Source organism: Penaeus vannamei, chromosome 21 (assembly GCF_042767895.1).
Source record: "Penaeus vannamei isolate JL-2024 chromosome 21, ASM4276789v1, whole genome shotgun sequence".
Lineage (NCBI taxonomy): Eukaryota > Metazoa > Arthropoda > Malacostraca > Decapoda > Penaeidae > Penaeus > Penaeus vannamei.
Genome location: NC_091569.1, coordinates 661,278 through 673,777, shown reverse-complemented (window position 1 = coordinate 673,777; position 12,500 = coordinate 661,278). Strand labels below are relative to the sequence as shown.

The window sequence follows — 12,500 nt, the reverse complement described above, 5'->3', positions numbered from 1 at the left end:
CACACACACACACACACACACACACACACACACACACACACACACACACACACACACACACACATACATACATACATATATATATATATATATATATATATATATACCTATGTAAATATATGCTGATGTATGTGCGCGCCAGAGACGGAATCCGCGGCTCACTTGTCTTTGTTTTGGCGCCAAATCAGCTGTAAACATGGCTGCGGCGGCGACGGCGATGGAGGTCGACGGCGCCCAAGATTCCGCCTGTCCCTCGGCCTCCAAGTCCTCCCACGTCCCCTGGTATGAGATAGAATTAGAGGGCGGGCGGGCGGGCGTCTGTGGGCGTGGGAAGGGCGGCTGTCAGGGCGGCTTTGGCTTAGAAAAGGGGGGGGAGAAACGGGGTCGGTTCGGCTGGGTTTCCCCGAGGCTTCGTGATGTGTCTTTGTGGATTGTTTATGTGGCTTTTCTGAGTTGGGAGACGCTCTTGGATTCGTTTTGTGGCTGAGGAGGCCGAGGTGTAGCGGGCTCGGGAATTAGGTGGGAGACTACTTCCCGTATACGAATTATTGTCAGAGAGAAAAAGGTAAAATCTAATGGACAGACAGAGAGAGCCATACCTTCTTACTTTCTTAGTTACTTACTTACTTGCATATTTTTCTTACATATTTACTTACCTACGTACTTACGTTCTTTCTTACGTACATTCATACATACATACATAAGAAAGAGAGATAGACAGGCTGGAAAGGAGAGAGCAAAATGACTCCGGAATCCCAGCTGACAAATTCAAATTCAAAATTCTGAGAAATAGAGCCTTTACACTAATCTGCGTCTCAGGTGATTCTTCGGCCTACCTTTGCTCAGCCGACTGTCGCAGTTGGGTGGGGATGGCTTTCTTTCTCTCTGTACTCCAAATATATCCAAAGTATGCTGAGGAAGCCCCCCCATCAGCGGCGCCCTTGGCACTGACGGCAGGGGAGAGCATGGGTGGTGCCAAGGAGACAGCTGGGGGAAACAGGAAAAATTTACGGGAAATTAGCCGATACTTGTCACGTTGGAAGGCACATACATATATAATCCTCCATGTATTCGCAGCAGGATAGAGCATGTGTCATTGATTTGTTAAACTGTGGTTTCCCGGGTGTCACTCGTGCCCTCCCCTGCTGTTGGTGCCGATGTTATGGGTGTGAGGTGGGGTGGTTCCTTGGCTTAATTTCTACATATTTGGGACATAGAGAGGGAGAGGAATCCATTGATACCAATATCGTGACTATTCACGTGTAGATATATTTCCCATGTTTTACTGTCCGAGGAACACCTTCGAAATCAGTTTTACTGTCATGTCTGTCATATCATAGGTGGTTTCGATTAGCCACTGCTCTCAAGGAAGACAATACATTGAAATGACAGCCCAAAGAAACCTAAGAAACCGATTATCAATGTACTTCATCACAAATGGTAAAAATTATTTGACAGTCTTTGGTAAATAAGTTTTAAGAAGAAAAATAGACATTAATGATAACAACCAGTCAGATTTGTTACGTTTGAAGTAGCCAGTCAAAATATCATGTTTCTTGAGGTGTTTGCCACAAAAGCTTAAGCAGGACACGAGAGTAAGATTTAATCTCTTGGGAGCAATAGATCTATAGCAAAATTCCCTTGCTGATTATTTGCCAGAATATAGAGTGGGTGTTCATTGATCTTTGCTGGAGTGCCAGAGGTGTGGAGTCCATGGAAGTTGCATGAAAGCACTGCTGTCATTATGATAGTTGTGATATTACATAACTTCCTTGTTTGCAGTTTTTAGTGTCAGGCGTGGAGAAATAGTGTATGTGGGAGGGTGAATGGGTCAGTTCCATCAATATACTGTTAGCATAATAATGTATAGTAAGGAAAACTACATGATACAGGAATGATTATAAACTCATTGTATATGATATTTCTATTGTACCTTCCAAATAGATAAGAGACCTTTTTTATGTAAAGTTTGGCAAGATGGAGTTAGGAGAGCTTATTTGATTATAAGTCAAGGGGGTGCTCAGAAACAATGATCTGAAGAGACTAAGATTTCACAGGTTTTAGGCATCCCTAATAGCACCTGGGTTGGTACTTGCGACATCATTTCACGCAGATGACACTTATGCATCTAGCTTTGGCCTCATGTTTATCAGCCGTTGTCTAGAGTTTGTTGTGTTGCTGTTGCAAAGAAAAATTCACCACAACACTTGTAGAACTCAAAAGTTGAAATTAGGACTTCTTTGAGAACACATTAAATGTTGAATGTATATTTAAGCAATTACATGGATAATGTTTCTTTCAGGATTGAAAAATATCGGCCAATTACCTTCCCAGAGATTGTTGGAAATGAGGAGACTGTGGCAAGGCTCGAAGTGTTTGCCAAGCAGGGAAATGTACCCAACATCATCATTGCTGTAAGTTTTTCATTGATATGAATACTGGTATTAAACTGGATAAGCCATATATTTTTAAGTAGCATAAGTAGTTTTTACTTAATTTTTGATTTTCAAAGTCCTTATAAGCTAATTTTTTTATTCTTAGATATTTTTTGTTTATTTAATTAATAATGTAAATTATGGAAAACAGTTTGAAAACAGTTAAGAAGATAAGAGTCACATTTCAGGTATGCCTGCCAAATTATTGTTAAAGGTTCAATTTCTGTATGATTGACTGTCAGTGTAAATGTCAGTGAATGGGTTACTGTTGAAATTATAGGCTGTAAGAACTGCATGCATAAAGTTACAGTCTGGAGGGACACAAGTCACAATAAACTGATGCTTGGTCCTACACTAAGAAGCAGGTAATATTGTGAAGAGATGTCATTGTAACAGTGAACAGAATTTGTTGTGACAAACATAGAAAGAGTTTTGAATGAGAATGAATGACTGCACAGTGCTAGAAATGTATTTGATGCATTTTGATGAAGTCTTTATTAGGCATATATTGAAAGCATTATATATCTTTTCTGTTATTGCTCTCTCTCTCTCTTTCTCTTTCTTTCTTTCTTTCTTTCTTTCTTTCTTTCTTTCTTTCTTTCTTTCTTTCTTTCTTTCTTTCTTTCTTTCTTTCTTTCTTTCTTTCCTTCTTTCTTTCTTTCTTTCTTTCTTTCTTTCTTTCTTTCTTTCTTTCTTTCTTTCTTTCTTTCTTTCTTTCTTTCTTTCTTTCTTTCTTTCTTTCTTTCTTTCTTTCTTTCTTTCTTTCAGTTTTATGTGTTTCTATCCAGTAACATCTGATAGATTTATTGCTATTGCCAGGGTCCTCCAGGAGTTGGCAAAACCACCACTATCCTGTGTCTTGCAAGGGCTATTCTTGGCCCTAGCTTCAAGGAGGGGGTAATGGAACTGAACGCTTCCAACGACCGTGGCATTGACGTTGTGCGAAACAAGATCAAAATGTTTGCCCAACAAAAAGTGACTCTACCCAAGGGAAAGCACAAAATTATTATCCTTGATGAGGCTGATAGGTAAGTCATTTGCTTTTTGGTATTGACTACTCTTTCTTACTTTATTATTAATGTTTTTATGTTTGTGTGTTTTTTTGTTCATTTCTCAGAATATGTCAATGACATTGTTCACTTTAGCCTTGAATTATTTGATACAAGTAGTATTCTTTTTGTGTGGTTGGTGGGAGGATTTATTAACTTTGTATAAATCATCTAAAGTAATTGCAGATACTGACCTTTAAAAGAAATAATTCCTTTTGTATTTCGTGAACAATTAATAACAAACTGCCCTTTATTAAAAGTTGTAATTACTTTTTCATTTTTGCACCTCAGCATGACAGATGGCGCACAACAAGCACTCAGAAGAACCATGGAACTTTATTCAAATACCACACGTTTTGCTTTAGCTTGTAATTCATCTGAAAAAATTATTGAACCAATACAGTCAAGATGTGCTATGCTGAGATACTCGAAGCTCAATGATTCGCAGGTGAAGTAACACATGATATTGATTTTGATATAACTGTAGTTAGAAGTGTCCCAGAAGCTAACTTCAATCTGTCTGCTGTATATACTATTTATTTTCCTTTTTTTTCTAACAGGTATTCTACTTTTCAAAGTGAGGTCAAGTGTTTTTAAATGTTGCAAAAAATAATTAGTTGCATAAGAAAAAAAAAAAGTTTTTGTATTCTCTGGCATATGTATGTGAGCTCAAATCCTTCCGACTGTAACTTAAGTAAATGTTTCTCATATACTAAGCCTGTCCACTCAGCCTTAAATTTCAGGGTAGGTTAAGGGAAACCACATTTTCCCTTTTCAAAAGACACTTTTTCATTGTGTTCATTTGTTGCTTTTGTAGTCTATTTAGATTTTTTCTTTTTCTTTCCCCTTCCACAGTACAGTGTAACCATTTTAGAGCGGATGATTTAGAGGTTTTCATGAATCATTAGAATGGAGATTTTTCTGTTGCATGTCTTGAAATGGCTTAAATTTGCCCAAGGCATATCTTTGTGTAAATGTATATATCTGTTACTGGTGGACACTGTTGCAACTCACTCACTTGTTGATCTCTACACGACTTGAGTGGAATTAATTTGTCAATAGTATTAGATCTTGATTTTTGCTGATCAACCTGACTGTTTACTAAAGGGTTGTGTGCAAAAAAGAGTCATTCTGGTGTGCAATCTATTTGTGAGGCTGTGTAAAAATTATGTTGGGGTGAATTGTTTTACCTTGGGTCACTGATGCCTAAAGTAGGCCTACACATTATGGGGAAATGTGTATCTACTGACAAGTGGCTCCAGGTCTTAAAAAGTGAATGGTATGAGTCTAGAAAAGTATTAACATGGTTTTAGAAAGAACCAGTATGAGTAAAAAGGTCTTTAAAAGATCTTAAATTCATCAGTTTATACTTGCAAGAACCCTGTACCTGTATGACTGTTTTGTGCTTTATAAATGTTATTAATTTGTACATGTATCACAACTGTGAGATTACTTAGGACCTTGGCCAATATGTAGCCTAGCTCAGTTGGCTTTGTTAAGTCACTTGTGATTGGCCACTGTACCCATTAATTTAGTTGTTTGTCATATTGTACAGCTATTTTCTTTTCACAAATGTAAGGACTGTTTAATTTTGTCCATAGGGAGAAGGATTATCTTAAATTTGGTATTATTCAAATTTCTCTTTGTTGAAGATTACTCTGCTCTGGAAATGATAAGAAAAGCTTTGAGGCCACTTTTGATGAATTATCAAATGTTAATTGAGCCATCTCCTATGTTTTTATTGCTGTATTTTATATAAAAAACAACAAATAGCATCACCCACCTTTTCAATTGATGCAATGACAATAAATGCAGGCATGCCACATCACATTTAAATATACAAAATGTGTAATATTACTGAAGTGATATCACTAAGATTTATTGCCATATTTACCATGCCTTATTATTACAATAGATTATCAAAATAGGGTCAATAACGATGTACATGTTAATTCTATTACCAGCATTAACTTTGAGATATGGCTATCAGAGACAAAATTGCAAAGAAAAGTCTTAGACCTTTTGTGAATACCGCCCCTGGATTATCTGCCTACTGCCTGTATTTCTCCTGATTTGTATAGTATATAGAGTGCTTTTAATAGAATCTGTTTCATGTTTCCTCTGATTTGTTTCTGTTGACCCCACCGCTCAGAATCCTAAAAATGAATCTTGATAAATGTGTATGGGTGCTTGTGATTAATGCCATCAGCTTTCTTAGGCCTATCCATTGTGTGTTCTTTATGTTTTCAATCCACTTTGACAGGTTCTTGCCAAAATAATTGAAGTTTGCCGGAAAGAAGATCTGAGTCACACCGAAGATGGTCTGGAAGCCATTGTTTTCACAGCACAAGGAGACATGAGACAAGCCCTTAATAATTTGCAGTCTACAGCCCAAGGGTTCAGCCATGTGTCTGCTGAAAATGTGTTTAAGGTAAAAAACAACTATGTGATTTCTGTTCTATGTATTATGATAATTTCCTCCACCCCATCCCCCTCCTGGCCAAAATTCTTATTTTAATGAACATTTTGTCAGCTTTACTGATTTACCGACTTAATATTTATTTTTTGGACTTGAATATACACAAGTAAATGCTTATCTGTCTATCTATTTGATAGATATACATATATCTATTTATCTATCCGGTAGATATGCAGTATATGGAAAGCTGAATTAGATGTTGTATATGAATAAGTTATTGGATCTGTCTCTAATGTGTAATGTATTTAAGACATTTTCCTACAAGTGGAACAGTAAGGTTCCTGATCCCTTTCATTGAACATTCACTCGTCGACTTCAGTGACGATTGAACAATTGCAATAACATACAGATCGCATAGTTTATAGAACTAGAGTACAAAAACAAGGACCATAAATCAGTATCATTTGGAAAAAGAAGAAATATTTGTTTCAGAAATTCAGAACTTAAGAATATTTGTTCCAACATACTGCTTAAATAGCTATAACAGGTCCTGTTGCCTTTTCCCTATGGCTTTTATCTTTTTCTGATTAAAATACTGATTACCAAGTTGGTCAATATTATTTTTATAAAGATGTTATTGCACTCCTTGGAGATTGAATCTTGAAATAATGATTATGCCTGAAGTGGTTACCCAAGCATGAAAGGTTTGATGGCAGGGTTCACAGTAGGGCTGCATTGCTATATTGAATTTGTGTTAGTTGTTGATCGGGGACAGGAATGATCAAGTGATAGGGCATAATGGGAGGAGTGGTTTGTCAATTGAGGGGATGGAATGTGGAAGACTTATGAAAGGTGAGTTCCATTCATGCAAAAGGTGAATTATGAATGAATGTATATTGATTCTCATTAAGTAGCTCTTTATTGGTGGTACCTGTGCTAAATACTATGAATGGCAAAACAGTATGAAAGTACTTTTTACACTTGATATACTTTTGTAAAGTGGGTGGAACCTGGTTTATTATATTTAGAAAATTGTTGTGATATAAAAAAGGTATAGGTATTAGCTTGCACTTTTATGTTAATACGAAGCATAAGAGAAGCTTTTTCAGTTTTGTATTAATTAAATTTATTTCTTAATTTCCAGGTGTGTGATGAGCCTCACCCCCTGTTGATCAAGGACATGATTCAACATTGTGTCAAAACTAATTTTGATGATGCATATAAGGTATGTGAAAAAAAGTGATGATAATTGACAATTTTGAAATTACATGATATTTTGTTATTTTGGTTCTTGTGTATGGCTATGTAAAAGGGACATTAGGTAATCAAAATTTGTTTTACTGTTTTGAATTTAGAATCAGACTAAGGCACTTGTACTAAAGTTCATTCATTATGTCCTAGGATTGTCTTGAAGAAAGGAATGGGTATATAATAACTATTATATATAGATAAAAACATTTTTAGGGTAAATGCTAGCCAAATAGTAGTCATGAAACTAAACTTTTGACAGCTCTTATTTAAATATTTGTAGGTTTACAATTTTGTAGACACTGAGATGAAGAAGAATACGTATTTATGAAGTACTATGCTTCTTATAAGATTCTTGTCACGTCTAAAATTTGTGTTACACTTTATTTTCAATTTTATGATATAATCTAGACACACCACCATAGACATGTATCTCCACTAATGTGTATATTTTTTCATTAGGGCATAACAAGTTGTTTTGTTGTTTTTGATAAAGAATCTCTTAATTTAACTTCATGCTGTTATATCTCCACCAATCTTGACAAGGTGAAAGTGGTTGAATCATTGCTGAATAATTTGATATAGCCACTGAGTACAATTTATAATTTTTTGATTGATTGTAATCATTAACAATATACATTTCTTGAACAGGTTCTGAATCACCTGTGGAAAATGGGGTATGCTGCTGAGGATATTATTAGTAATATATTTCGTGTTTCTAAAAATACCAACATGTCTGAGTACCTGAAACTAGAATTTATAAAGGTAAGAGTAATTGTATGATTCAACAACAGTGTAATAGTTGCTTTATATCATCTTCAAAGGAAAAAAATAAATGCTGATATACATATGTACTAATAGTTTACTTTGAACATTAAGAAGTAATTTGAGGGACTTCTCTGTTGCAGGAAATTGGTTACACCCATTTACGTATCGTTCAGGGGAACTCCTCTCTCCTCCAGTTGTCAGGACTTCTGGCCAGATTGTGTTCAAAGTCCCTCCAGCCCGTTGCAGCATAGGACCAGACGTGTGGAAATGCTTTTTATGCCGAGTACCATAACATTCAAGGAATATTTGAATTTTTTCATAACTTTATTTAGATACATTATGTGCACTATTTGTATGCCTTTTGATATAGGACTGTGTTTGTGTGGATTCATTTTATCATAATTGTAAGTAATGAAGTATAATTTAAAAAATAATTTGAGGAGAACAGGACTTATTATGAAGTGTTCTGTGCCACTGAAAAATGCAGGTAGCAAATATAAACATTGAAAATAAGTATGAATGACTTTCAAATTATCAGTTGAATTGTATTAGTGATAAACATTTTTATTTTTATTTGAGGAGAATAATTTGATAATCTACCATCTGAATATTTTTTTATGAAAAACAAGATATAATTTTAGCAAGTAAAAAATATGTATACCACTGCATGATTTCACACATTTGATATTAAATATACTGATGTTAATTTCGTGGCCTTTTATATGGACCTTTGCACTGCTCTTAAAGAGAGATGGATGGTGATTTAAGGGGAGCCTTCCTAAAAATAGGGTAGCGAGGTAATGGAGAGGGGGAAATGGGGGGGGGGAAGGTGTTAGGGAGGAGAGAAAAATAAATAAGAAGAAAAAAACTTCTCACCGATTTTCTTGAAATTTGGATATGTGTAATTTAGCATTCTGCACCTTTTGGTACTAGATTTATATAAATGTCTACCATCTCTTCACTTGTTACTACTATTCATGCTTATTGTCCTCCCCCCAGCCGAAAAACACTACACCACCCCACCTTCCTCCCGCCCTCGTCCTTCTACTGCCTCTACTTCTGCAAACCTTTTGAGTACTCTGGTCCAGCCAAAGATTCTTTGTGATCCCCCCCGCAGCCCCCTACTCTAAGAATACCTTCTCTTTCAGCAGTGCCTCCAAAATCAAGTAGGCAAAGTTACCTTTCGCAGTCGCTCTGATCGTTCACGCCTAGTTACAGTTATATAAGAATCTGAAGCTCGTGCACTATCTACCCTAACTGGCAAACCGATTCCTGCCAAACCTCACCCAACTCTTAGTACCTGTACTGGAACTGTTTCTATTCCCCCAAATGCTTGTCCCATGTATAACAAGGACTGGTCAGACTGAAAATGACCAGCATTCCTGCCTTGGTGAATATGATGCAGTGGCAGTACAGTGTTACATTCTTCCTCCTAGAGGCCAACGTAAATCCCACGTCAGTATTGCCAAGATTAGCTTTAATAAACAAGATCTCCCCCATGAGGTTTATATTGGTGGATTATCATGTCCAACAATATCGACCCCTTCCTTGTCAATGTCAAAAATGTTGGTATTTTGGCCACCCAGCCAAACATTGTCACTCCATAGCCCGCTGCCCTCTGTGTGCCCAACCTGGTCATGACCGTTCAAATTGCTCTGCTCTGTCACGTACATGTGCCAATTGTGGAGACTCCCATAATGTTTTATAGGAGCTGCCTGCCTATAAGTTTGTATGTGAGGTAGCAGTCCTCGGATTCAAACTAGGCATCACTTTACGTGAGGCCAGACAGGAAGCACGACGACGAGGTTTTTCACTCTACCTGTTCCAAAACAGTCCTTCACTCTGCGTCCCCTCCTCCATCTCTACTAGATGTTTCTGCAACTCCCCCAGTATCTTCCCGCTACCCTAAACCATCCTACCTCTACTCTATCTATCCCCAAGTCAAATCCCTTTTCCATTCTAAATCCAGATACTCAAATCTACCATTTCACCGATACTTACCCTTCCTGCCCCTCACTTTACCCATCGCACAGACAACCTAAACGTTCTACCCCATCTTCGCCTTCCACACTCTCTCCTACACCCTCATTTTCCTCTGCTTCTCGAACATCTATCCTTTCTTCACCTCTCCACTAGAGATCTTATGTTTTTCAGACCCTATCCAAATCCCCTCCAGAAACTCTTGAAGACATCCAAAAATTCCTAGACATGACCCAAGAAAATGTTCCGCTCCCTCATCCCCCCCTCCAACCCCTGTATTTGCACAAAATTATGAAAAAAAACGTCGTCGTCAGATTCTGTGCGTTTTTAATAGCTTTCAAATGATACCAACAAAATTTAAGTAGGATAAGAACTTCGCGGGTAGCGTTGGGGATCCGATTTTTTCATTTGTTTTTTTACGAAGGGAAATTGGAGATGATCTTGTTAATTGTGTTAATTTGCTTTAATCAGCCTCAATCGGTTAGAGTAACAAGCGATTCGTAGTTACCGCGTAATCTAGAATCGTTATTTTATTCATTGGAAATAACCGTTTAGAAAGCGTTGGTATCTTGGAATATAAACTCATCACCGTCTGTTTCCCACGGACATTTCTTTTCTTAATGTAATAATACAAACTAATTATAGGCATACGAGTTTATAAAGGTATTTAACATGTTTTGTGGGATTTTTTGCTTTACATACTTCAGTCGTTTATATTCAGTGTAAAGTAGTACATCATTACTAATATGCGTTTTCTCAATTACTTGGGCTCTAATTAACACAAAAAAACATTAAATCTTTTCTATGCGCAATGTCTAACCGGGTGGCGACAGCATGAAAAATCTCGCCCGGCTCGCCTCGCAGCCGCAGGACCATGTGAGGAAGTCATGACGAACAGATTGCAACAGGAACAACGAAGGGAAGGGCAAGGAAACACGAATATGCCGAAGAACCATGTGGGCGACTGAAGGATCCTAAAACAAATGACTCGTGTTCGTTTATTATTCGAGATAGAGACTCACCACTGCCCGTGCATTATTGTCGAACCCTAAAGTTATATATGTGATGTTTACGTCAAAGTCGAATCGTATATACCTCATTTATAATGAAAAACACATGAGAAATTGTTTGATTTTTAGATATTCATTTTTTTTCAATCCTAAAACCCACACATTGCTGGGATTTTGTTATAAGACACTTTCATCCTCCCGTGTCTTATTTCAGTAGGGAATGTCAAAATACAATGTTTTATTTTCGCTCCAGTAGGGAATGAATACTTCAGTCTAAAAATTGTCTACGACGGAAGTGACTGACCAGGATTCACGAACCCCGTCAGAGCAGAATTTTTCTTCGTGGAGGTTTATATTCGCGTGGGAAATTCTGCATTCCTGAACGAGTTTGAAAATGGGTTTAACTCATTTTCGACAAACCCATCTCCCCCAGACCCCACTACCCCCACTATTTTAGGGACGGTTCCCTTAAGAAAGCACATATGATATCGGTGTATTTTGTAGACGTTGAATTATAGTTTATCATAGATTATGAGACAAAACACTGAACCTTAAGTTTCAAACCAAGAGAGGTCTGAGTGCTCTAACGAAAGCAAGTTGCAAAGTAAAGTAAATTTATGCATGAATTTTTACCGTTTTTACAATTGTGACACTGGTCTTGTTTTATACGAGACTTCAGTCCATGTGTCCTGCTTTGTAATTTGTGATATCAGTATGGACACATTCTTGCTGGGCTACAGGAGGAACTGAGTAGCAAATAGCAAAACCGAAGTAGCTTTATTAGGAAAATACTAAACCCGTATGTGCAAACTCATGGCTGGCACATACACAGACACACATGTGTACAGACATATGCACGCACGCACAGGCACATGCACACACACACACACACACACACACACACACACACACACACACACACACACACACACACACACACAGATGTGAAATTCTAACATTTTCCTAAATTACTTAGAATTACCGTCAACGCATGGCACATATCAACTCCACAAATACACATTTATAAGATTATTTATTGATGCAGTTGTAACCAAGCAATTTTTCACCCGCCCCCCTCTCTCTCTCTTTTCGTCACTCTGTCTCTTTCTCTCTCCTCCATCTCCCCCTTTCTCTCATTATCTCTTTCCTCCCCTTCTCTTTTCTGCAACAACGAACACGTGTCTTCCGCGGCCATGCGAGGAGGCAGGAGTGGCAAGGCGAACTCTCCAACGGCCTCTACTGTTAATATTGACCTCCGCCAGTCGTGTCTGGCCACTCGGCCACGTGGACGCGAGGCGAGGGCAGGCTTGATGGTCTGTCCACACTGGCGGGCACGATCGGCGGGCACAAGGGCCGGTAGAGATGACGTCACAGGCCGGTAAACACTCGTCGTTTTCTCGCCTGTGACGTCACACTCACGCACATGTACTTGCACGCATACTTATGTACACACAACACACATTACAAAAGAACAGTGAAAGGAAGAACAAGTAAACACGTTTTCTTGTTCTTCCCTTCGTCGTTCTATTTGCAATTTGTTCGATATAACCCTCCCCCTCATACACACACCGTACCTGCGCATGTGGCAATC

The 12,500-nt window shown here is 37.8% G+C and overlaps 1 protein-coding gene across 1 annotated transcript; it reads left to right on the top strand.

Moving 5' to 3' along the window:
* Nucleotides 1-163: 163 nt before the first annotated feature.
* Nucleotides 164-8,628, top strand: RfC4 (replication factor C subunit RfC4). Its single transcript, XM_027371048.2, has 8 exons — nucleotides 164-282; nucleotides 2,303-2,414; nucleotides 3,255-3,463; nucleotides 3,776-3,932; nucleotides 5,748-5,915; nucleotides 7,048-7,128; nucleotides 7,803-7,916; nucleotides 8,060-8,628. The coding sequence occupies exons 1-8, from the start codon at nucleotides 197-199 to the stop codon at nucleotides 8,168-8,170; spliced, it is 1,038 nt and encodes a 345-aa protein (XP_027226849.2). The 5' UTR covers nucleotides 164-196; the 3' UTR covers nucleotides 8,171-8,628.
* The last annotated feature ends 3,872 nt before the right edge of the window (nucleotides 8,629-12,500 follow it).